The sequence below is a fragment of the Oncorhynchus mykiss genome, chromosome 20 (assembly GCF_013265735.2).
Source record: "Oncorhynchus mykiss isolate Arlee chromosome 20, USDA_OmykA_1.1, whole genome shotgun sequence".
NCBI lineage: Eukaryota > Metazoa > Chordata > Actinopteri > Salmoniformes > Salmonidae > Oncorhynchus > Oncorhynchus mykiss.
The window spans coordinates 29541138-29568031 of NC_048584.1; the positions used below are offsets into that span (position 1 = coordinate 29541138).

Below are 26894 nucleotides of genomic sequence, written 5' to 3' on the forward strand. Positions count from 1 at the left end.
TCACTGTATTTTGGGATAGGGACATGGGCTGATCACTTGACCTTCCTCACTGTATACTGTATTTTGGGATAGGGACATGGGCTGATCACTTGACCTTCCTCACTGTATTTTGGGATGGGGACATGGGCTGATCACTTGACCTTCCTCACTGTATACTGTATTTTGGGATAGGGACATGGGGTGCAAATCAGATCAAACTAGTATTGTAGGACTGTCTTTATTTCATGTATGGAGAAATAGTTATGTGCAATAATAATGACTTATTAAAACATTAGATGGCTGATATATTGTACACTGCATTGGCAGGGCTGCCAAATCACTGTAGTTACCATGTATTAATTACATCATATCTTAATTACATACTGAATATGAGCATAGTGGAAATATGTCCAAGTACAATATTACGGTTTCTATTGTAAAAAATAATAATAATAATGGGGGGAAAAAACACTCTTAGTTGTTCTAAGTGTTTAGGTCCTATAATCACGAAGCGAGTCAGTAAAAAACACTCTTAGTTGTTCTAAGTGTTAAGGTCCTATAATCACGAAGCAAGTCAGTAAAAAACACTCTTAGTTGTTCTAAGTGTTTAGGTCCTATAATCACGAAGCAAGTCAGTAAAAAACACTCTTAGTTGTTCTAAGTGTTTAGGTCCTATAATCACGAAGCAAGTCAGTAAAAAACACTCTTAGTTGTTCTAAGTGTTTAGGTTCTATAATCACGAAGCAAGTCAGTAAAAAACACTCTTAGTTGTTCTAAGTGTTTAGGTCCTATAATCACGAAGCAAGTCAGTAAAAAACACTCTTAGTTGTTCTAAGTGTTTAGATCCTATAATCACGAAGCAAGTCAGTAAAAAACACTCTTAGTTGTTCTAAGTGTTTAGGTCCTATAATCACGAAGCAAGTCAGTAAAAAACACTCTTAGTTGTTCTAAGTGTTTAGGTCCTATAATCACGAAGCAAGTCAGTAAAAAACACTCTTAGTTGTTCTAAGTGTTTAGGTTCTATAATCACAAAGCAAGTCAGTAAAAAACACTCTTAGTTGTTCTAAGTGTTTAGGTTCTATAATCACAAAGCAAGTCAGTAAAAAACACTCTTAGTTGTTCTAAGTGTTTAGGTTCTATAATCACAAAGCAAGTCAGTAAAAAACACTCTTAGTTGTTCTAAGTGTTTAGGTTCTATAATCACAAAGCAAGTCAGTAAAAAACACTCTTAGTTGTTCTAAGTGTTTAGGTCCTATAATCACGAAGCAAGTCAGTAAAAAACACTGTTTGTAAATTATACAAATTGTAAAAGCACACGGCATTGAATCACTGAGTATGTAACAATAAACAACAGCAACAAAATATTCAGATAAATCAGAGCCATGTTATACAGGGTGTGCATCCCAAATGGCACCCCATTCCCTACATAGTGCACAAATAAGTTGTGCACTTAATACGGAATAGGGTGCCACTTTAGACGCAGATATGGGTTCATGTCTCTTAAAGGACTACTCTGTGATATTTACAGCCGTTTTTGATCATCAGCTTTAAATGAAAACTAAGTGGAGTAAATGAAGGAGTGGGCCTTTAAACAGATCTAGCCAATGGCATTGCACATACATGAGCGCCGCCTCCGGTCACTATGGCAACCCCAGGGGCCAACTCCTGAGCGAATGAAAGAAAAATAATATTACCATTCCATTACCACTTTGTCAGTTTGTTTCACAAATGTTTACTCTCTCACATTCATTAACTCACTCACTCAACCATTCATTCATTTCAGCTACATCCTCACGAATATACTTTATAGTCAATGCCAGTCCAAACAATTATGTGTCTGTCCCTCTCATTTTCTTTTAACTTCTCCTTCTCCCTCTGTCCTTCTCACTTCCTCATCCCTCTGTCAATTGCTCTATTTTTCTCTCCTCCTTCCTTCTGTCCCTCTCACTCGCTCCTCTGTCCTCTGTCTGTCCATCCTCCTCAGAAGTCATACGCCGACACAAGAACATGCACCTTCGCCACATGCTTAGCCTGGAAGGTGCGCTCACTATACTCGGACATATCCACATCAACGCTGATATCCTGCGGTCCTCGTAACCCCTGAACCAGGATCAGTTCACCCGTCTGGCGGTCCGACCTTTGCATCACGAACATCCCGCGGCTGTTGCCCCCGACGATGCCGAATCGCAGGCTGTCGGGGCCGGGGCGGCCAGGGGCGGCGGCAGTCGCCATGCGGAACAGGGTAGCCGGGGTCTGGAGGTTGGAGGGGAGGGAGAGGTAGTGGAAGGAGACCGTCTTAGGAGCCAGGTGACAGGAACGACTCTCCATAGGGCAGGGGTTCCTCTCACACTGACTGTGTGGGAGAAGAGAGGAGATGTTGATGTAATTTTGAGAGCGATAGGCTCTAGTGACATGAACATACAAATGTGTACACAGCACACAGAATCAAACAAACACAATCTGGTACCATCATTTACAAACAGAGAACAATTCATTCCTTTCCCCGTCAGTACTCAGTCAAGCATCCCTGGTCAAAGTGTTTGAAATAAGACAAAATGTTTCAGTCTTGATTCATCTTGTATGAAGGAGCTGTATTGTTTTAAGATTTTTTTACAAACATACTTTGTTTAAGTCGTACTGGTCTGGTTTTTATGAGCATTCCTATGAGACACACGCCTTCCAGTGACTGTGTTTGTTTCCCTAAAACATAGCAATTGAATAAGTATGCAGAAGATACACTGTATATCTGGCTATCCCTCTAGATTGGAAACGTAATACTTTGCTAAACTAAAACGCTTCTTCAATTGGCTGCAGAGTGGACTATGTTATCATTGGAAATTAGAAGAAAGCTGTCTGTCTCTTGAGATTAGTGGATCTATCACGGGATTAAGAATAACACACACACACACACACACACACACACACACACACACACACACACACACACACACACACACACACACACACACACACACACACACACACACACACACACACACACACACACACACTGTATCCACCACCACCTCCCTCTGAATTGGTGGAATGCCTACAGTAGGAATACTGGTGGTCTGACCAATTATTCTACTGCTGGGGGAGGAATAATACACACACAAACACCAGGGGGTGTCTATCTGTATCTACTTACAAGGGAGACGTCTTGACGTAGCTGATGTTGCCGTGTGATCGGGGACACTCCGGGCTCACACACTGGAACCCTCCTCCAGTGTTGATACATGTTGTTCCTCTACTGCAGTTGTGCTGTTGGGTCAGACACTCATCCACATCTGGAGGAGAACATGAGAGAGGAGAGAGGGAGGGGGAAGAGAGAGGGAGGGAGGGGTAGGAGAGAGAGAGAAAGAGAGGGCAAGAGAGAGGAAGAAGAGAGCAAGGGGGAGTGAGAGAGAGAGGGGGGTTGGGACAGAGAGGAAGAAAGGGAGAATCAATTAAATAGAGAAATAAAGATTGACACGTCCAGCCTCTGACCCGCCCAACTGGCATCCTGCTTCGTGGTTACTGTCGTCTGGGCTGGCGGGCAGGAGGGCTAGACTAGAGGACTGACTGTTTATTTGGTTGTTCAGTTTAGTCTCCCCAAAACGACTCGTCTCACATCCTGGATCAAGACATTCCTTATGGTCTGTTCTGCTGGGAACTAGTGAGGTCATCTGCTCTTCCACTGGCCAGCAGAGAAGGTAACGCTTCTTAAGCTACAGGGGAGTTGATGAAACTGGACTGGGGAGTAAAGACTATGGTCAGGCAAAAGACTGCGCACTGGACACATCCACAGAAATACATACAGCCACCAGCCTCCTCTTTCTCTCTCTCTCTCTCTCCCCCCCCCCCCTCTCCCTTTCAAAGGGCCTCCATCCATAGCTAAGCTAACACACTGCAGAGCAATACCTCCCTTCACCACCATCGCCCTTCCTTTCCATAGACCTCTGAAGCTAAACCAACCATGAAGATGTTTGTTTATCCCTTCTCTTCATCCCTCCATTCACTCGCCTCTCTCCTCCATTCCCTCATTTCACCTTTATTAATGTACTGCAAAGCCCCACAACCCCCATTATTCAGAGCCAGGACCCAGGCTGTGTCTAGCTGGGTCACTTCTACAATGCACTGCCTTTTCTGTTCCCAGGAAATATTGTGTAAAATGTAGATCCCAAAAGGCTTTAAATATAAGGTCACGTGTCCTTTACCTTAAAAACAGAAAAATATGGATATTGAAAAGGAATGTTATGCATTTTTAACACTTTTGTCAGTGGATGTAGGTGTTTTACCATGTTATTAATCAACTTCTACGAGAAATACAAGCCATAAAATATTAAAATATATTTCAAATCTTTCGTCATTATTTTATAGTCTCATTTAAAATCTCTTTCATCGAAACCTTTTTTTCATTCTTGTATTTTTTATTATTGTATTTAATATTCTCTGTGTCCCTGATATCACTTCCCACCCTGTTAGTTTGTAGTAATTATCACAGAACCTTCCCACAATGACATCACTCAGAAAGTGCCATCATTTTGTGGTTGGAATATCAATGGTGCAAAGCTAAACAAAACTAAACAATCGGTTTTATCTATTTTTCATGATGCTTGTCTGTTTGTCTCACTCATACATTTCCAGCCTGTTAGCGTAAATTATAGAGAAAATGTGCCACATTTCAACATGTAAAAATACATTTAGAAGTTAAAATCATCTTCAAGTGCTTACCATTATGCTAGCTTAAAGTAAAGATTCACCCATTTTTAATATTATATTGCTTTTGTGTATCTCTGCGCAATGTTCTATCGATTCCCTGTGTAATTTCATGTTTCAATGTGTATCTGAGATATTGCTGTTCAAGCATTGCGATAAAGCCATTATCACTACTCTAAATTAGGAATACGACAATTCGATCGCAAAAACGTATATCATAAATGTCAGTACTGGCCGATGTCATAACGTAGGATGTTGTCTTCTCTCAAATGAGCCATTGATCATATTTTTTGCGATATTCCTACCTTGAGAAATGTATAATTTAACAGAGGGTCTGCTTCTTCAGTCCAGGGTGAGGCACATCGATCTGCAGGTTGAACATGGTGAGCTTGAAGACTCCTAAATTGAGAGTGCAGTTTGTTTAGGCGATTTTACAGCTAACTAGCTACTTAACGTGCTGATATTGACTTTGGTATTATTGTGTGTAGCTACGTTTGCTAGCCAGTCAGCCCATAGAGAAAGCATTGCATTGTGGGTTTTGTAGTCGACTTGAGCTGCAATAGATTTCGACAACAATTTTCACATTTTATTTAACCAGGTATGTCAGTTAAGAACAAATTCATATTTATAATACCGGCATATCCCGGCTAAACCCGGACGACGCTGGGCCAATTGTGCGCCACCCTATGGGACTCCCAATCACAGCCGGTTGTGATATAGCCTGGAATCGAACCAGGGTCTGTCGTGTCACCTCTAGCGCTGAGATGCAGTGCCTCAGATTGCTGCGCCACTCGCCACTTGCTACCAACTTTACTATAACGACAAAATGAAACATTTGTTGACAAAAAATATTGTACATTACAGGAATGAGTGGTTTTGGGTGGATTGTTCCTTTAATCTCAATCACCCACAGAAATATGTCTAATTCAGGCTCCAAATTTCCACCCTGTTAGGACTATGCAATGACTGTATGGTATTATGCACCTAGAGATTTAAGTGCCTGAGCTTGACCAATATGTTTTTCTGAAAGTCCTTTTTCTGATGGAATACTAAACAAATGAAAAATGTATAGGCTACTTTTATGTGGTCCAAAAGGCTGGTATAGTGCTGATGGTATAGATGGTATGAAAGACACAGCCATCAAATCCTTGCTTCCTCTATACTCCATCATTGTTTACTCAATTCCTCTCAAAGGACAAGGAAGCAAGGACACAAGGATTTGACAGCTAACGTTTCCAGCCCCAGCCCTAGTCTGGCCCTCCCTGCCTGTAGCTTTGTAGTTATAAGCCCAGCTCTGCAGCTCCATGCATAGCGCCACAGCCAAAACACATGGAAATGAATGGGCCATTGTCCTCCATCCCCTCCTACTAGAAGTCTTCCCCGGTCCAAAAAGCTGGATCCGTTCCGAAATGGATCCGTGGCTTTCCCACCCGACCGATATATATATATATATATATATTTTTTTTTACATGGAGACCAGTTCTGAACTAAACCAAGGACAGTCACACCCATTCCGAAAAGCACAGTGGAAAACAGACCCAAACTGTTTGGGATTCGACTGACACATTAAAATCCTGAGAGAAAGAGAGAGAGAAAGACACCTCCAACTCGGCGCTGCCAGCCCCATCAATAAGCAAGCGATATTGGCCAAATGATCCACAGTTATTTGTCCTTAAAAACTGCCTATAACAAACTGCCTATAACAAACTGCCTATAACAAACTGCCTATAACAAACTGCCTATACAAACTGCCTATATCAAACTGCCTATAACAAACTGCCTATAACAAACTGCCTATAACAAACTGCCTATACAAACTGCCTATAACAAACTGCCTATAACAAACTGCCTATACAAACTGCCTATAACAAACTGCCTATAACAAACTGCCTATAACAAACTGCCTATAACAAACTGCCTATATAAACTGCCTATAACAAACTGCCTATACAAACTGCCTATACAAACTGCCTATACAAACTGCCTATAACAAACTGCCTATAACAAACTGCCTATACAAACTGCCTATAACAAACTGCCTATTCAAAAAAACAATTAGCTGTATTTCGATAGTAGTCTTTTGTTTTATTGGTTTTTACTTTCCTAAAACAATAGTTGTCTACCTCACGGTTAAGCTGTTGGAGATTTGAGCGACATGCATCAAGGCATTGCACGCATAAGGCCTAAGCATCCACTGTATGGTATTAATATAAAAAATATATATATTAAAGGAGACAAGCTTAGGCCTAGAGAGACGGAGAGGAAGATATAGATATTCCGGCGCCATGTTCCGGACATCGACATGGGATTTATTTTTAGTTGTCAGATAGGCTAGTACTGCTATACAGATATAGGTGTACAGAAGGACAATAATTTGTGAATTTTCGTTCATAATATATTTGATATTGGTAGGCCTAAAACATTCTTCCTCTCCTCAAGATTTTAGATTAGATTCATTAGAATCCCCATTATCCGAAGGCAATGGTGACAGGGAGTCTTATTGGGGTCCGAAACATAACGAAGGCAATGGTGACAGGGAGTCTTATTGGGGTCTGAAACATAACGAAGGCAATGGTGACAGGGAGTCTTATTGGGGTCCAAAACATAACGAAGGCAATGGTGACAGGGAGTCTTATTGGGGTCCGAAACATAACGAAGGCAATGGTGACAGGGAGTCTTATTGGGGTCCGAAACATAACGAAGGCAATGGTGACAGGGAGTCTTATTGGGGTCTGAAACATAACGAAGGCAATGGTGACAGGGAGTCTTATTGGGGTCTGAAACATAACGTAAAATACATTACAGGCCAAATACTTTACATTTAAAAACATTAACATGTAGTGTGTGTGTGTGTGTGTGTGTGTGTGTGTGTGCATCGAGATGAGTCCATTGGAGCCAGTTGGAGTGTCAGTGCGCACTGCATTCATAGGCCTGCTGATGCTAAGCCTAATAATAGCCATACCATACCAAACGTTCACAAAAGTGATTTAACTTTATTAGTGGTAATATCAAAAGTAACCCATGCCATTGTTTATAAGGAAAATACAAACATGTTATTATATTGCGGCATTATATGAATTACCAACAAAGACCAATTCCTACTGTAGGCCTACCCAACAAATGACAGCAAGGCTAATACTATTTATTTTACAACAGGCCTACTTTTAACCTGAAACTAAACACAGTTAGAACCTACTTTACCATGAAAATGTCTCAACAAAAAGAATAGTCCATATAAATAACCGGTTTGGATTATTTAATATACTTACAATCATCATCATCATAATAACCATAATGATTTACAATAATATTAACGACTAAACAATTGATAATAAATACGAAAATAAATAAATGAAAGGTAGAAAATTGCATCAAACCTGAATAGCGAGTTGCACACAGACACGCAAACATTTTCTCATCTTTGTCCACTACAAAATTCAAACTTGTCCTCGAGGACTTTCCTATTTTCGGCTTCTTTTCACTATAGTCTTTCTCCTCTAACTGAACATTTTCTTCAATGAAAAAGGACTCCATATTCGCAATCAACAGTAGACTAGGCCAAGGCTCCTTTCACTCGCTCTCTCTCTCTCCTCAGCAGCAGGCGCACTTGAGGCGGGCAGCCTGAACCAGTTTCAGCTGGATATAAGCTATACGTTTTATTGAGTTGCAATTGTCTGGCACAGATAACAAACTCGCGCAGCTCTCATCACACAAACACTACATTAACAGAGGACAGGTACAATCGGGTAATTGCACATACTAGAGACACCAGGCACTTATAACAGACCCAGATCCAAGACAAATGTCAGAATTTAGGACCAGAACCACCACTCGGGTCCCTGGTGGATCTCAGAATTTCGGGTCTGTTGAAAACATGAAGACCTCTACCTTCTACCCTCTCTACAGCCCTCCATTCTCTCCTACCCTCCCTACTGCCCTCCATCCCCTCCTACCCTCCATCCTCTCCTGCCCCCCTTCCACCCTCCATTCCCTTCTACCCTCTCTTCTGCCTGCGTCCCTCCATCCCCTCCTACCCTCCCTTCCCCCCTCCATCCCTCTATCCCCTCCATCCCCTCCTACCCTCCCTTCCCCCCTCCATCCCTCTATCCCCTCCTACCCACCCTTCCCTCCTCCATCCTGCTATCCCCTCTATCCCCTCCTACCCTCCCTTCCCCCCTCCATCTCTCTATCCCCTCCATCTCTCTATCCCCTCCATCCCCCTATCCCCTCCATCCCCTCCCTTCCCCCCTCCATCCCCTCCTACCCACCCTTCCCCCCTCCATCCCTCTATCCCCTCCATCCCCTCCTACCCTCCCTTCCCCCCTCCATCCCCTCCATCCCCTCCTATCCACCCTTCCCCCCTCCATCCCTCTGTCCCCTCCATCCCCTCCTACCCACCCTTCCCCCCTCCATCCCCTCCTACCCACCCTTCCCCCCTCCATCCCTCTATCCCCTCCTACCCACCCTTCCCCCTCCATCCCTCTATCCCCTCCATCCCCTCCTACCCTCCCTTCCCCCTATCCCCTCCTACCCACCCTTCCCCCTCCATACCTCTATCCCCTCCTACCCTCCCTTCCCCCTATCCCCTCCTACCCACCCTTCCCCCTATCCCCTCCTACCCACCCTATCCCCTCCATCCCCTCCTACCCACCCTTCCCCCTCCATCCCTCTATCCACTCCCTCCCCTCCTACTCACCCTTCCCCCCTCCATCCCTCTATCCCCTCCATCCCCTCCTACCCACCCTTCCCCCCTCCACCCCTCTATCCCCTCCATCCCCTCCTATCCTCCCACTCTCCTACCCTCCTGTCACTCACCCTCACAGCTCCTTCCATCAGGCAGCAGCTTGTAGCCTCTGGGACAGGAGCATTGGTAGGAGCCTGGGACGTTGACACACTCATACACACACAGCTTGCCCCCCTGGTCCAGCCGGTACACCTCACACTCGTTCACATCTGGGAGGAGAGAGAGAGGAGGGGTGAGACTGGTTTTATTTAACCCCTGAAGTTTTATGAGCAAAAAAAAACAACATTTATTTATTTTCATGGTTGGACATAAAATACTGTAAAACAGCAGAAAATCAGCTCCAAATGATTTTAATTTTGGATATCTGTTCCCAAGTATTCCCATACATAATAGAGATACGTGACTGTAAAAAATGTAAGCAAGGTCTGAAATTATTGTTTTAGTCAAATATTGTATATCAGTCTACAAATTACTTGTAATTATGTTCCAGCCCCCTGACTATCTGCTCAAGAAAAAAATGGCCCGAGGCTGAATGTAGTTGATGATCCCTTCCCTAGAGTCATACATTTACAAGGATCGAGACAGGAATACAGGATAGAAAGAGAGGAATAGGTGGAAGGATAGGGAGGGATACAGTAGGTCGAAGGATTTGAGCTGAAGGGCAAGAGGCCCTTTGTCCAATCTCTCATCTGTCTGTCTGTCTGGGATGGGGTAAGTAGAGAGTTGTTTAATGCCTAATTAAGAATTAGGGGCCAATAACATGACATCTCTGCAACAGCATAAGAGATGGAAATGGGTGCTCCAGGGTCTAGACACATAAACTATGGACATTGCAGCCATGTCAAGCAGCAGACCTGGGTTCAAACAGTATTTGCTATCTTCAAATAGGAAGGTGGAGATATCGTCACCATATAGCTTACAACTATCCAATCCTCTCAGATCCTAACTAGTTAGTGGGTAGGGGATAGATGCTAGGGGTTGTTTCTGGAAAAGGCCAGTCTTTCCCTGGCAGATGGAGTTGTCCGAGGTGCCACTCATATGAAACACAGCATCACAGCGTTGGGCTCTGTCCACTTTGGCATAGCCTGATTAAACCAGATTGAACCAAACTAACCAGGCTAACATAACCAAACTAACCAAGCTAGATCGCTGTCTGACTGTCTCACCCTGGCAGATGCTGTTGTCCGAGGTGCCACTCATGTGAAAGCCAGCGTCGCAGCTGCAGTGTTGGGCTCTGTCCACCTTGGCACAGCGGGGTCGTCGGCTAAACGCAGGGTCGTTCATGACGCTCCACTCAGGTGGCGCTGAACGCGACAGAGGGAGAGGGAGGAGCTTAAACTTCGCCCGGCGGCCCGGAGAGGGCCTGTGCACCACTGGACAACGCAACCACAACCACGCACAAAAAGCACAGGCACAAATACAACCACAGCACAACCACAACCCAACCATGCAGACGTACATGACAATACATGGACAAACAACAAAGACAAGGACATACACGTATCAAGGACTTGACAACACATACACAGACATAACACAACACATACAACAATGCACAGATATCCACAAATACAGTATGTACAACAGAACATCATATGTGAGCTAGCAACAAATAGCAATGTCATGCAATTGTCTCTAGGTTCTATGTCCTATGGTAGGGTCTTAGGTGTATGAAGTCTGGTACCGCTGACCTGTCTGTGTCTGGTGCTGACAGCTGGATCCACTCCAGCTCTGTGGACAGGTGCACTTGTATTGGTTGACTCCCTCTACACAGGTCCCTCCGTTCTGGCATGGGTTACTGGAGCACTCACTCACATCTATGAACATAAGGGAGAGGTGAAAGAATGAAAGATTTCCCTGACCAAGATGGCTGCCCTGTAGTCACATTGCCTAGAAAGCCAATGTCAATTCTAGTGTTGTATTTAATTCTGTTGTTGACACTGTTTTAAATAGATACATGATGTCTCACACATGAATGAGCATACTGTTAGCTCTCTACTTATCTCAGTCCCATCTAGGGGCTGTAGGTCTGCTCTCTGTCCAGGGGATGGGTGATACCTAATACAGCAGATTTAGACCAGACTAACCTGGCAGCATCGTTTACAGACAGAGGACAATTCATTCCTTTCCCCGTCAATACTCCCCTTCAGGTCTCCAGCCTCACCTCCAGCCTCACCGAGATGAAATGTTTCAGTCCTGATTCATACTGTATAAAGAAGTGGTGTTGTTTGAGCTAAATGGACTTGCACAGATGGGGAATGGATGGATGGTGATTTGTTTTTGTTTTTGTCAAATGAGCATGATGAACAAAGTTCTCCAGAGACCGTTGGCATGGTTTTATTAGCATTATGGTTTTAATGGTTTTATAATGGGTTTAATTCTTGTAGAATTGTAATGTTAGGAGGCACATGCCTTTCACTGACTCCAAGAGTCTGTGTTTATGTAACTGCTTATAACAAGTGAAAAACTCCCTAGAAGAGGTTTGTACTGATTTTGTACTTATAAATAAGGAGAAAAGGTTATTCTTCAAACATGGAAACTTATTCCATTGCAACAAAATTGCTTCTTCAATTGGCTGCAGAGTGGACTATGTTATCATTGTAAATTAGAAGAAAGTTGTCTGTCTCTTGAGATTAGTGGATCTATCACGGGATTAAGAATAACACACACACACACACACACACACACACACACACACACCCTACTCTACCCTCATCCCCCCCTCCCTGTATCCACCATCACCTCTCTCTGAATTGGTGGATTGACTGGAGCAGGAGTACTGGGGGTCTGACACATTTTTGTGGATCCTTTGTTTCGAACTTTCAGAGGCAGCCCCATTCATCCCGGGTGCTACACCAAAAGGTTGATGCCGGAGACGAGGGAACAGAAGACTCAGGCAGCGAGCAAACCATCAACATTCAGTTCCTGGATAATAAAGTAGATGCGCTCAGGGCGAGGATCTCCTTCCAGAGAGACATAAGGGACTGTAACATACTCTTGATTTCTTTCTTTTTGTGCGTGTTTACTTGTTTGATATTTTACTGCATTGTTACGAGCTAGTAACATAAGCATTTCGCTGCACCCGCTGTAACATCTTCTAAACTGTGTACCTCGAACAATAAACTTTTATTAGATTTTTATTCTGCTAGGAGGAGGAATAACACACATACACGTCCCATTCAGGGTGACCTTGTTTGAGCTGGAGCAGCCCCTGAAAGCCAGGCTGAAAGGGAGAAGGCAGCCCATCCCGTGAGCCAGCCGGCTGGCCAACTAAAGGGGTACCAAGCCGCACATAAACAGATAAGGGGATGAGAAGAAAAGGCCCATTCTTCATCGTGGCTGGAGCTCAGAGCCCTCACTGAATGAACCCCTCGTTAAAGTGGCAATAAAGGACACAGAAAACACCTGTACTAGACTGCATTCCAGAGGGGGGCACATTCCCCTATTCCCCTTCCCCTCTCTGTGTTGGTGCTATTCCCCCATAATAACGACTACGTCACAAATGGCATAATATTCAATTTTGACCAGGGCCCATAAGTAGTGCACAACACAGATAATATGATGTAATTTGGGATGCAGTCCAGGATTGGCAGCAGGGCTACTGTAAGATTACTAGCCCCTTCTATTTTTTCTGTTCCTCTCTTCAGTCTCTTTGTCCAGGGGTTCCAGAAGGCAGAGGTTAAGTTCATCCATGCTGTTCCTCTCTTCAGTCTCTTTGTCCAGGGGTTCCAGAAGGCAGAGGTTAAGTTCATCCATGCTGTTCCTCTCTTCAGTCTCTTTGTCCAGGGGTTCCAGAAGGCAGAGGTTAAGTTCATCCATGCTGTTCCTTTCTTCAGTCTCTTTGTCCAGGGGTTCCAGAAGGCAGAGGTTAAGTTCATCCATGCTGTTCCTCTCTTCAGTCTCTTTGTCCAGGGGTTCCAGAAGGCAGAGGTTAAGTTCATCCATGCTGTTCCTCTCTTCAGTCTCTTTGTACAGGGGTTCCAGAAGGCAGAGGTTAAGTTCATCCATGCTGTTCCTCTCTTCAGTCTCTTTGTCCAGGGGTTCCAGAAGGCAGAGGTTAAGTTCATCCATGCTGTTCCTCTCTTCAGTCTCTTTGTCCAGGGGTTCCAGAAGGCAGAGGTTAAGTTCATCCATGCTGTTCCTTTCTTCAGTCTCTTTGTCCAGGGGTTCCAGAAGGCAGAGGTTAAGTTCATCCATGCTGTTCCTCTCTTCAGTCTCTTTGTCCAGGGGTCCCAGAAGGCAGATGTTAAGTTCATCCATGCTGCACTCATATATTTCATAACAGCACCACGGCCCATGGTCTAATAGCATCAACAATGTTAAGCATGCTATTGATGGCTCACATCTCTGCCAGCCCGGCCATCGCTACTGGCACTAGCCGAGACATTCCAATGTGCATTCCAAATGTCACCCTATTCACATAGGTCTCTGGTCAAAAGTAGTGCACTAAATAGGGAATAGGGCGCCATTTGAGACACATCCGAAGTGGTACAGTCAGTTCAGTCAATGTGTGCTTAGGTCTCAAAGGAGACGGGGAAGTTGATGTTTAAAACGACCAGGAAAAGACCCAACTTGCACAATATCATCTCTGTGGATGGGTTCTAAAGGGGTAGTCCTGTACATATATATAAGATGTCTAAATTTAGAGTTTGGCTTTAAAAAAGCACTATTGAGAGGGAGAGGATAAAAAATGTAAAATATGTGGAAAATGAGTTTAAAAATATCCCAGGGAGAGAAATAGGTCTATACATCTGTACCTGTCCTGTGGTCAGGTGGCCCCGGGGAAGGCAAATAAACACCATGGGATTAGGAGAGGAGTCAAAATACAGTTAGCCCACAGAAGCAAAGACCTACCTCTTTCCCTCTCATTTTCTCTCTCCCTCTCCCTCTAGCTCTCACTCTATATAGCACTCTCGTTCAAAATACAGTTAGCCCACAGAGCTAAAGACCCAGAGACTCTGCCCTCCTTCTATCCTTATTTCTCATTCCCTCTCTCTCCCTCTATCTATCCCTTTCCCTATATCTATCCCTCTCACTCTCTCTACCTCTATCTATCCCTCTATCTCACTCTATCTATCCCTCTCACTCTCTCTACCTCTATCTATCCCTCTATCTCACTCTATCTATCCCTCTCACTCTCACTCCCTCTATCTATCCCTTTCTCTCTATCTATCCCTTTCTCTCTATCTCTCCCTCTATCTATCCCTTTCCCTATATCTATCCCTCTCCCTCTCTATTTATCCCTTTCACTCTCTCTCCCTCTATCTATCCCTCTATCTCACTCTATCTATCCCTCTCACTCTCTCTCCCTCTATCTATCCCTCTATCTATCCCTCTCACTCTCTCTCCCTCTATCTATCCCTTTCCCTCTATCTATCCCTCTATCTATCCCTCTCACTCTCTCTCCCTCTATCTATCCCTATCTCTCTATCTATCCCTTTCTCTCTATCTATCCCTCTATCTATCCCTCTCCCTCTCTCTCCCTCTATCTATCCCTCTATCTATCCCTCTCACTCTCTCTCCCTCTATCTATCCCTCTATCTATCCCTCTCACTCTCTCTCCCTCTATCTATCCCTCTCACTCTCTCTCCCTCTATCTATCCCTTTCCCTCTATCTATCCCTCTCACTCTCTCTCCCTCTATCCCTCTATCTAGCCCTCTCACTCTCTATCCCTCTATCTATCCCTCTCACTCTCTCTCCCTCTATCTATCCATTTCCCTCTCCTCTATCTATCCCTCTCCCTCTCTCTCCCTCTATCTATCCCTCTCCCTCTATCTATCCCTCTCACTCTCTCCCTCTATCTATCCCTTTCCCTCTATCTATCCCTCTATCTATCCCTCTCCCTATCTCTATCTCTCCCTCTAACTATCCCTCTCCCTCTCTCTCCCTCTATATATCCCTCTCCCTCCCTCTATCTATCCCTCTCCCTCCCTCTCCCTCTATCTATCCCTCTCACTCTCTCTCCCTCTATCTATCCCTCTCACTCTCTCTCCCTCTATCTATCCCTTTCCCTCTATCTATCCCTCTCACTCTCTCTCCCTCTATCTATCCCTCTCACTCTCTATCCCTCTATCTATCCCTCTCACTCTCTCTCCCTCTATCTATCCCTTTCCCTCTATCTATCCCTCTCACTCTCTCTCCCTCTATCTATCCATTCCCCTCTCCTCTATCTATCCCTCTCACTCTCTCTCCCTCTATCTATCCCTCTCCCTCTATCTATCCCTCTCCCTCTCTCTCCCTCTATCTATCCCTCTCCCTCTATCTATCCCTCTCACTCTCTCTCCCTCTATCTCTCCCTTTCCCTCTATCTATCCCTCTATCTATCCCTCTCCCTATCTCTCCCTCTATCTATCCCTCACACTCTCTCTATCTCTCCCTCTAACTATCCCTCTCCCTCTCTCTCCCTCTATATATCCCTCTCCCTTCCTCTATCTATCCCTCTCCCTCCCTCTATCCATCCCTCTCCCTCGCTCTATCTCTCCCTTTCTCTCTCTCGCTCTCTTTCTACCTCTCTCTCTCTCTCTCTCTCTCTCTCTCTCTCTCTCTCTCTCTCTCTCTCTCTCTATCTATCCCTCTCTCTCCTTCTATCTCTCTCCCTCTCTCTCTCCCTCTCTCTATCTATCCCTCTCCCTCTCTCTATCTATTCCTCTCCCTCTTATAGGTCAGGTATTTTTCACTCTACACATTTTCACTCTCTTCTCTCTCTTTTTCTGTTTTTCTCTCTCCTTTTCTCTCTCCCCTTATCTTTCTCCTTCCTCTATTCCTCCATCTCTTCCCCTTTCTTTCCTCATATTCTCTTCCTCTATCACGCTCTCTCTCTTTTCCTCTCTCTTTTTCTCCCTCTCTCTTCCTCCGTCATCAATCTTTACAGGTCTACAGGGCCCTCTGTCTGAACAGACTACTCTAGATTCTAGAACAACAAAGGGTCTGGGTCGCAGATGCCAGATTTCTGTCCAGTAGTGTTCAGTCAGAGCAGTTCCTTACAGGAATCCCTGTCTGTTAAATCTTCAGTCTGTCTCAATGTATTTATTCTTTGCTCAACTCTGAGTAGTTGAGGGTGCACTGTCTGGCACAACCCAATAATGAATGCAGGGCTGGGTTAATTTCATTAGGTAGCAAATGAAAGAAACCAGACTGAAACAGAGAGGGACTACCTGGAATTGTCCAATGAAAAACTCACATTTTTCGTGGTTAAACATTTTACATGACATGCCCCAAAGAACACGGCCTAGATGTAGTTTTAGCCAACTGTTTTTGTAGCCACTGCAGCCACTCTGACCACAGTTATATCAGAAAATCTTCATAGGTCAAATTGTGAAGAACAGGATGGGAGTTTAAAGTGATAGTGATGTCAGTAGTAAAAGCTAACCACTAACAGGTGTATGGATGGATCGCCACTGTGCAGACACATACTTTGGAAACACAGCTTCAATACACCACCGCACTCTAATATAACATTAGCACGTGTTAAACATTCCTCCTTACTCTTTATTAACACCCCTTCCCCCTCTCTGCTGCCCTCTCTGTCCCCCTCTCTGCTGCCCTCTCTGTCCTCCTCTCTGTCCCCTCTCTGTCCCCCTCTCTGTCCCCTCTCTGTCCCCCTCTCTGCTGCCCTCTCTGTCCCCCTCTCTGCTGCCCTCTCTGCTGCCCTCTCTGTCCCCCTCTCTGCTGCCCTCTCTGTCCCCCTCCCTGCTGCCCTCTCTGTCCCTTCCTCTGTCCCCCCCTCTGTCTCTTCCTCTGTCCCCTTCTCTGTCCCTTCCTCTGTCCCCCTCTCTGTCCCTTCTTCTGTCCCTTCCTCTGTCCCCCTCTGTCCCTTCCTCTGTCCCTTGCTCTGTCTCCCTCTCTGTCCCTTCCTCTGTCCCCCCCTACGTCCCTTCCTCTGTCTCCCTCTCTGTCCCCCACTCTGTCCCCCTCTCTGCCACCCCCCGTTCCCCTCTCTGTCCCCTCCCCTCTGCCCACCCTCCCCTCTTTGCCCCCCCCTCCGACTGATGATAAAAGGTATTTACAGTAAATTCCAGGGCGTTGTGAAGACAGAGTCCATGGCAGCAGCACTAGTGAATAACAACAGGAGAAGAGGAGTAGTGTGACCTTTACAATTTACAGTGACTGGCTGATGTGAACTCAAGTCATTTTAAAGAGGAACATTTGTGTAGGAAATAGCAAAACTGCAATGTAATGTGTGAGATGGGCTCTGGTTTCAGGTGGACAGACAGACATTGGACAGACACATTGGAACATTGTTCCTAACTTAATGCTAAATAAAGATATGGTGGTGTAATGTGTGCGGGTCCCATCTCTTCAAGTTTTCCTCAGCCCTGCACCACCTAAAGTGATGTGTGTTTGACTATATTGCCCATTTGGACAGACAGACAGACAGACAGACAGACAGACAGACAGACAGACAGACAGACAGACAGACAGACAGACAGACAGACAGACAAACAGACAGACAGACAGACAGACAGACAGACAGACAGACAGACAGACAGACAGACATGTACCTTTACAGATAGTGTTGACACCACTCCAACTCCCGTTCTCTTGACACACACGTGTCCCGGGGCCCACAAGATGGTAACCATGGGAACAGGTGAAATGGACTTCATGACTGATGAAATACTTGGAGCCAAACTTTGTCCCGTGGACAGGGGCTTCCAGGGAGGGGCATACAGAGGGGGCTGGGGCAGAGAGAGAAGAGGGAGGGAGGACAGAGGGAGGGAGAGGGAGAGGGGGGGAGGAAGAGAGGAGAGAGAAGATTGTCACACATGTATGCATATGGAGTCACCCAGCATCCTGTGGTATTTAGTGCCTGAGGACATACACATGTCCCGGGTACTGTTGGTACTGTAGGACTCTAGGACCACTTCATGTATGCATATGGAGTCACCCAGCATCCTGTGGTATTTAGTGCCTGAGGACATACACATGTCCCGGGTACTGTTGGTCCTGTAGGACTCTAGGACCACTTCATGGGAAAAGACTGACGCAATGCCTCATTTCATTCAACAGATTACTGCTACTAGCCGTTTTGGAGGAGAGGGGAAACCAACAACACCAGTTCTAAAACCAAATAAAACAGCTACTTGAAATAGTTCTCGACAAATTACCATTTTATTGAGAGAAACTAGGCCTACTACAAATGCAGAAAGGAACAAATGACCATTTTTTTGAGAGAAACTAGGCCTACTACAAATGCAGAAAGGAACAAATTACCATTTTATTGAGAGAAACTAGGCCTACTACAAATGCAGAAAGGAACAAATTACCATTTTATTGAGAGAAACTAGGCCTACTACAAATGCAGAAAGGAACAAATGACCATTTTTTTGAGAGAAACTAGGCCTACTACAAATGCAGAAAGGAACAAATGACCATTTTTTTGAGAGAAACTAGGCCTACTACAAATGCAGAAAGGATAAAATGGCAGCATTAATAGAAAATAATTTCACAAATGTACAGAATTGAAAGCCAAGGTGTTGTAATTACACACTGATCAAATGCTCCCTTCCTTTAACTGTAGAAAAATGTGCCTGAAAGATGAGGTATGTTGGTTGTTTCAAAAGGTTCCTGCCGTACCTGTGTTCTGGAGTTAGCCTACTACTTACAATTGAAAGCCAAGGTTTTAATGTAATTAGATCAGTATGTGCTTCTTTTCTAAATCTGGATGTAAATAAAGAGGTTTGACCTCTAGTACAGTACAGCTTACGCTTTTGGGATAAACACCCCACACCCTGTCAATTGCATAATATTGTACCTCCCAAAGTAAAATTGTATGGAAATGCTGTAAGTAGTAGGCTAACTCCACAACACAGGTACGGCAGGAATCAGCATTTTGAAACATAACCAACATACCTCATCTTTCAGGCACATTTTTCTACAGTTAAACGCAGGGAATGTTCTTACTGTGCTTTCAATTTTCAACTAATTGAAAGCACAGTAAGAACATTCCCTTCATTTGACTGTACAAAAATATGCCTTAAAGTAGTTTTTTTCTTTCCAAAGATGATTGGAAGCACAGTCTTTCCACTGTCCCCAAATCCAGAACAAACTTAAGAAAGCGTGTAGTATTATATAGAGCCATTATTGCACGGAAATCCGTTCCATCTCATATTGCTCAAATAAACAGCAACACCACACAGCACAACCTCACAGCACAGCGCCTCTCCCCTAGATAGTTTCTGTGTATGCACTGATATGCAGGCTACGTGTGCTATACACCTTCCAAATATTGAATTGCAGAACATCCTCATTTCGTTGGGGCATAGACTCTACAAGGTTTCGAAAGCATTCCACACGAATGCTGGCCCATGTTGACTCCAATGGTTCCCACAGTTGTGTCAAGTTAGCTGGACGATACACACAGGAAACAGTTGAGCGTGGAAAATCCAGCAGTGTTGCAGTTCTTGACACAAACTGGTGCGCCTGGCACCTACTACCGTACCCCGTTAAAAGGCACTTAATTTTTAGGTTTTACCCATTCACCCTCTGAATGGCACACATACACAATCCACGTCTCAATTGTCTCAAGGCTTAAAATCATAATTTATCCTGTCTCCTCCCCTTCATCTACACTGATTGAAGTGGATTTAACAAGTGACATCAATAAGGGATCATATTTTTTTACCTGGATTAATATGGTCAGTCTGTCATGGAAAGAGCAGGTGTTCATAATGTTTTGTACCCTCACTGTAACTATACAACAACAGAAATAGGAGAAGAGAAATCTTTCAAGTAATTGCAAGCACATGGCTAAACAGTGTCTAGTTTATTTTTGAGCAAAAGAGAGAGAGAGGGGGAGGTTTGTTCTATACCAGTAAGAGCAGAGCTATCATCCACATGTCTGGTGCTAAACGACACAATTCCACTTCCTGTCAGTCTCCTATTGAGTGCTCGGTGTGTACTGTAATGGTGCCAAATGACATTCTCTCTCTCTCTCTCTCTCTCTCTCTTCCTCTCTCTCTTCTCTCTCGCTCTATCCCTCTCTCTCTCTTCTCTCTTTTACTATCTCTCTCAAAATAGCAGCTGATGAATGACTCTATTCATCCATTTTCACAGGAATAGAATAGAAAGAAATAGAATCGAATAGAATAGAATTGAAAATAACACAATAGAACTTGCTATGGCTAAGTTTGATAGAAACCCCTGATAAGCCTAACTAGTTGTCTGGAAGAAAAACATTTGATCCAAAAGGACAGCGGTAACTACTAGAAGACCAACGATTTCCACATTGACCCAATACTGAGGTTTATCTACTAAAGTGTCAACATCAGGTCGAAGAGAGTTCACATGTCATTTAAGTGCTATGCAGAAGCTTGGGTTTCAGTGGGAAACTTTAAACTTTAAGCTAAACTTTCAAATCTAACTGTTTCCTTATTTTGTTGATTTATTGACCACAAAATCAGGAACGGGGATGTGAATCTCATCAATGCACATTATGGTAAACAGTACTGACATGGTAAACAATAGAATAACTTCCCCAAAATCCAATGATGGCAGACCACACACTACTCCCTAGCCTCTAACACTCCTCCCCTTACCCTCTGGTTAGGATGTTATGTCTCTGCAGTAGAGCCCCTCTTAAGGACAATGGAAGTAGGCCCAGGCTAGGGGATCTTTAGGCCTGGGCCTGGCTCTCTAAACATGGTGCATAAATAGAGGACAAAAGTGGAGTAAATTGAAAGACAATCAAAGTAGATTTCTGGTTTTAATAATAAAGAAGCATTTCTGAAATCGACTTCCATTATCATTCAACGTGCTCCAATTTTCTCCTCTGTTGATGAATTCTTTTTTTTATTGTACCTTTATTTAACTAGGCAAGTCAGTTAAGAACAAATCATTCATCAGCTGCTATATTGAGGAGAGACAGCTAGAGAATGAGAGCAAGATAGCGTAAAGAACTCTTAGGCTGGTCTGTACATGGCTAAATAAGAGTTTGATTTCAGGTGCTGCAGAGTGCTGGAGAATGGCTATACTCTCGGTCTACTCACCAGCCGACTGATCGGCCTGAGGCAACTTGGAGACAGAGTTCTGTAGGGTTGCCAGTTTTGACTTCATGATGCGTAGTCCCTCTGTGAATCTCATCTCCTGTCCCTTCAGAAACTTCTCCATCTGACGGAGAACACCAACCACCTGGTGTTTATCCATGCAGTTCTAGAGACAGAGAGACACATACAACTTGGAGACAGAGTTAACCACAGGAGGTTGGTGGCACCTTAACTGGGGAGAACGGGCTTGTGGTAATAACTGGAGCAGAACCAGTGGAATGGTATCAAATACATCAAACACATGGTTTCCATTCCATTTGCTCTGTTCAAGGCCATTATTATGAGCCATTCTCCCCTCAGTAGCCTCCTGTGATGTTAACATAAGATATCATTCAGTTACATACATGTTTAACTGGTCAAACATGAAAACAACATGAAGAACATGGTTCTTGGTGGTGTTTGTCCATGCAGTTCTGGAAAATAATGAAGCACATACCAGTACAGAACTGGGAAATTAGAAACTAAGGAGTGTTGGCTTTCAGTTTTACAAGCCACAACCTATTTTGTTCTTAGTCACACACATAACCAAATGTTAAAACAACAAGTATTTGAAGATATTAAACCATGATTAATATCAATTTAATGGGAAGCATATAAATAAACCATGATTTGCACTATGACAGTATTATAGCGCAATTAAAATGAGCAAGCTTCAATAAATCACAACTACCAATAAAATCCACAAAATGTGTAATCGTCATAACATATGAGAAGAGGCAGGTATGATTTAACAAGCCTAGCGCAGCTGTGGTAGTTAATGACATCACTCGATTAACTCCAAGGCACGTCCCCAAATGGCACCCTATTCCTTATATAGTGCACTACCTTTGACCAGAGCACTATGGGCCTTGGTCAGAAGTAGTGCACTATATACACTATACACAATATACATAAAAAGGGTTCCAAAAGGGTTATTTGGCTGTCCCATAGGATAACCTTTTTTTTCTTCCAGGTAGAACTCTTTTGGGTTCCATGTAGAACCCTAGTGTTCTAAATGGAACCCAATAGAGTTCTACCTGGAACCAAAAATGGGTTCTTCAAAGGTTTCTCCTATGGGGATAGCCGAAAAACCCTTTTAGGTTCTAGATAGCACATTTTTTCTAAGAGTGTAGGGAATAGGCTGCCATTTGGGATGTACCCAAATCAAACTTCAAAATGTCTGGTGGTGGGTGGGTTCTGTGATGGCTGTGGTTACAAATATTGACATTCCGCCAGTGTTCCCTAGCATTTCCAACAACCGTCGCCAAAACAAATCCCAATCCAATTTCACAGCTGCACAGGTGTTTTCAACAAGACCAATAACATTTATATCATTGTAGTATTATTAGTGGTGGAAAAAGTACCCAACTGTCATACTTGAGTAAAAATAAAGATACCTTAATAGAAAGTTACTCAAGTAAAAGTGAACGTCACCCAGTAACATACTACTTGAGTAAAAGTCTAAAAGTATTTGGTTTTAAAAATACTTAAGTATCAAAAGTAAATGTAATTGAAAAAATATACTTAAGCATCAAAAGTAAAAGTATAAATCATTTAAAATTCCTTATATTAAGCAAGGCGGACGGCATCATCTTCTTGTTTTTAAAATGTACGGATTGCCAGGGGCACACTGAGTCTGTCAGATCAGAGGCAGTAGGGATGACCAAGTGTTCTCTTGATAAGTGTGTGAATTTAACAATTTTCCTGTCCTGCTAAGCATTCAAAATGTAATGAGTACTTTTGGTTGTCAGGGAAAATGTATGGAGTAAGAAGTACAATATTTTATTTGGGAATGTAGTGGAGTAAATGTAAAAGTGGTCAAACATATAAATAGTAAAGTAAAGTACAGATACCCCAAAAAATGATTTAAGTAGTACTTTAATGTATTCTTCCTTAAGTACTTTACACCACTGAGTATTATTATAGTAATGTTGTTGGTTGTGATTTCAGAGATCAAATAATGATAACATTCATATCGTTGTGTTATTACTGTATTAGTATTATGGCTGTGGCCTGCCACCTGGTCATGGAAGATTCAGCAATCATATCCTTCTATTAACATTCAGAAGTCATACCGAGGATTCCTGAAAGAAAGAGCCTGACAACGACCTTTGGGTCAAAACAGTGCACCTGAAAGTTATTGGCTGTGCGTACACTACTTCTAAAGTAATAACCTTCTAGCCACAGCTGTCTCCGCTAGCCCTCAAAACCCTCCTCCCCCTGGTCCTGGTACTCACTTGGAGGACCATGTGAGAGGCCGCCACACCACGCACCTCTCACTGTCTGTCTCTCTCCCTCTCTCTCTACCCCTCGCTCTATTCTTCATTTTCTCCTTCTTCTCCAGTGTCAGACAATACAGCAGCTGGACCAAAGCTGTTTGACAGATGTCTGTCAGTGAGACCTCTGTCCAGAACCCTGGCCCTCTGTATATTTACATGGCAGGAAACACAGTGGTTGCATCCTAAATTACACCCTATTTCCTATATAGTGCAATACATTTGACTGAGGTCGATGCAAAAATAATGCACTATATAGGGAATAGGGTGCCATTTGGGACACAGCTACAGACTCCTTGGATAACAAACTCTGAATGGACCAGCTTTGTATTCAGCTTCAGCACATAGCCTGGATGCCATGAGCCCATGAGCTATTTGAGAGCAGGCTGTTGACAGATAAGCTCATTCCAAAGTCTCAGAGAACAGTGAAATAAATGGCTGTTTGCTAATCCTTTTCAATCATATTTAACAAGTCTGTAGAAAAGTGTAATTTCTCAGGTGAGGGCATACCTTGCATACTTGAAATGACAATCAATGCCCACTGTGAGTACTGCAATAACTTTCCTAAACTTAAGAAATCCCATTGATTCTGCCCTTGAGGCAGAACTGCCCTTATAAAGGTCAATTCTCAGAGGGCCATTGGCCAAGAGTAGGCCCTATGCTTCAATAAGACTTATTCCATGTGCTCTTTTCTTTTCTTTGACGACTCTCCCACAGGGTAAATGGAAATGCCACTAACTGACACAGTAGTGGACTCATATCCATCCTAGCAACACACACAAACACACACACAAACCAGGGCTCAGACTACAATTTTTCCCTTGATGGCACCAGCCCATGATTTGTTCGCACCCAAATGAAATTGTAACGTCACTCAATTGAAAACATTTGTATCATCTTATGAAGTAATTCATAGTGCTTTATTGAAATGTGTAATAGACTACTGAGATGCTATTCAAGAAGCACGTTGCTTCGTCATCTTCTCATGTTGTTATTCAAATTATTTTGATGTGCAACCTAATTCAGTGATTGTCTTGCATTTTGGGTTGACAATTATGCTATTGTGGTTAGATTTTACTGTTAAAATAGGGCTCCAGAATGTTCTGGTTTGTTTTTGTTCAATAGAGATGAATTTGCCTGCATTTTTATGTGCACTAATATCATAGGTTAACAGTATACAGTGCCTTGCGAAAGTATTCGGCCCCCTTGAACTTTGCGACCTTTTGCCACATTTCAGGCTTCAAACATAAAGATATAAAACTGTATTTTTTTTGTGAAGAATCAACAACAAGTGGGACACAATCATGAAGTGGAACGACATTTATTGGATATTTCAAACTTTTTTAACAAATCAAAAACTGAAAAATTGGGCGTGCAAAATTATTCAGCCCCCTTAAGTTAATACTTTGTAGCGCCACCTTTTGCTGCGATTACAGTTGTAAGTCGCTTGGGGTATGTCTCTATCAGTTTTGCACATCGAGAGACTGAATTTTTTTCCCATTCCTCCTTGCAAAACAGCTCGAGCTCAGTGAGGTTGGATGGAGAGCATTTGTGAACAGCAGTTTTCAGTTCTTTCCACAGATTCTCGATTGGATTCAGGTCTGGACTTTGACTTGGCCATTCTAACACCTGGATATGTTTATTTTTGAACCATTCCATTGTAGATTTTGCTTTATGTTTTGGATCATTGTCTTGTTGGAAGACAAATCTCCGTCCCAGTCTCAGGTCTTTTGCAGACTCCATCAGGTTTTCTTCCAGAATGGTCCTGTATTTGGCTCCATCCATCTTCCCATCAATTTTAACCATCTTCCCTGTCCCTGCTGAAGAAAAGCAGGCCCAAACCATGATGCTGCCACCACCATGTTTGACAGTGGGGATGGTGTGTTCAGCTGTGTTGCTTTTACGCCAAACATAACGTTTTGCATTGTTGCCAAAAAGTTCAATTTTGGTTTCATCTGACCAGAGCACCTTCTTCCACATGTTTGGTGTGTCTCCCAGGTGGCTTGTGGCAAACTTTAAACAACACTTTTTATGGATATCTTTAAGAAATGGCTTTCTTCTTGCCACTCTTCCATAAAGGCCAGATTTGTGCAATATACGACTGATTGTTGTCCTATGGACAGAGTCTCCCACCTCAGCTGTAGATCTCTGCAGTTCATCCAGAGTGATCATGGGCCTCTTGGCTGCATCTCTGATCAGTCTTCTCCTTGTATGAGCTGAAAGTTTAGAGGAACGGCCAGGTCTTGGTAGATTTGCAGTGGTCTGATACTCCTTCCATTTCAATATTATCGCTTGCACAGTGCTCCTTGGGATGTTTAAAGCTTGGGAAATCTTTTTGTATCCAAATCCGGCTTTAAACTTCTTCACAACAGTATCTCTGACCTGCCTGGTGTGTTCCTTGTTCTTCATGATGCTCTCTGCGCTTTTAACGGACCTCTGAGACTATCACAGTGCAGGTGCATTTATACGGAGACTTGATTACACACAGGTGGATTGTATTTATCATCATTAGTCATTTAGGTCAACATTGGATCATTCAGAGATCCTCACTGAACTTCTGGAGAGAGTTTGCTGCACTGAAAGTAAAGGGGCTGAATAATTTTGCACGCCCAATTTTTCAGTTTTTGATTTGTTAAAAAAGTTTGAAATATCCAAAAAATGTCGTTCCACTTCATGATTGTGTCCCACTTGTTGTTGATTCTTCACAAAAAAATACAGTTTTATATATTTATGTTTGAAGCCTGAAATGTGGCAAAAGGTCGCAAAGTTCAAGGGGGCCGAATACTTTCGCAAGGCACTGTACCTATGTCCCTCTTTGCGGCACGTGACCACACAGCTGAGCAGTAGTCCAGGTACGACTGAGATATCAAGAAGGCAGAGCAAAGCCCTATGATGGACAGACTTCTTCCGATTTAAGCAACCATTGAGTCTATATGTTTTGACCATGACAGCTTGTTATCTAGGGTGACACCCAGCAGCAATTTGGCAAAAGGTCGCAAAGTTCAAGGGGGCCGAATACTTTCGCAAGGCACTGTATTTGGGGCTAATTCACCACCTGAGTAAGTGGAAACTCAAAACACACTCGCTAGATTGCTGACTCTAAATAGAATACCCACTGCTAGCAGCCATGTAAATATAACAGTCAATGTTGAATATCCCCAAAAACGCTGCAG

At 43.4% G+C, this 26894-nt stretch overlaps 1 protein-coding gene across 3 annotated transcripts in view; it reads right to left on the bottom strand.

Moving 5' to 3' along the window:
• Positions 1 to 201: 201 nt before the first annotated feature.
• The window catches only part of LOC110499315 (fibulin-7), a 29695-nt gene continuing 3002 nt past the window's right edge, over positions 202 to 26894 (bottom strand). Inside the window, exons 2-8 of one of the 3 annotated variants that reach the window (XM_036956141.1) lie at positions 21410 to 21572; positions 17924 to 18100; positions 11113 to 11238; positions 10588 to 10794; positions 9493 to 9630; positions 3128 to 3266; positions 202 to 2332 (exon numbers count right to left, since the gene is read on the bottom strand). In XM_036956141.1, the coding sequence (XP_036812036.1) occupies positions 1960 to 2332; positions 3128 to 3266; positions 9493 to 9630; positions 10588 to 10794; positions 11113 to 11238; positions 17924 to 18100; positions 21410 to 21572 (1323 nt within the window). In that variant the 3' untranslated portion in view covers positions 202 to 1959. The remainder of the gene's footprint in view (positions 2333 to 3127; positions 3267 to 9492; positions 9631 to 10587; positions 10795 to 11112; positions 11239 to 17923; positions 18101 to 21409; positions 21573 to 26894) is intronic. The other 2 variants (XM_036956143.1, XM_036956144.1) reach the window with 2 other exon arrangements.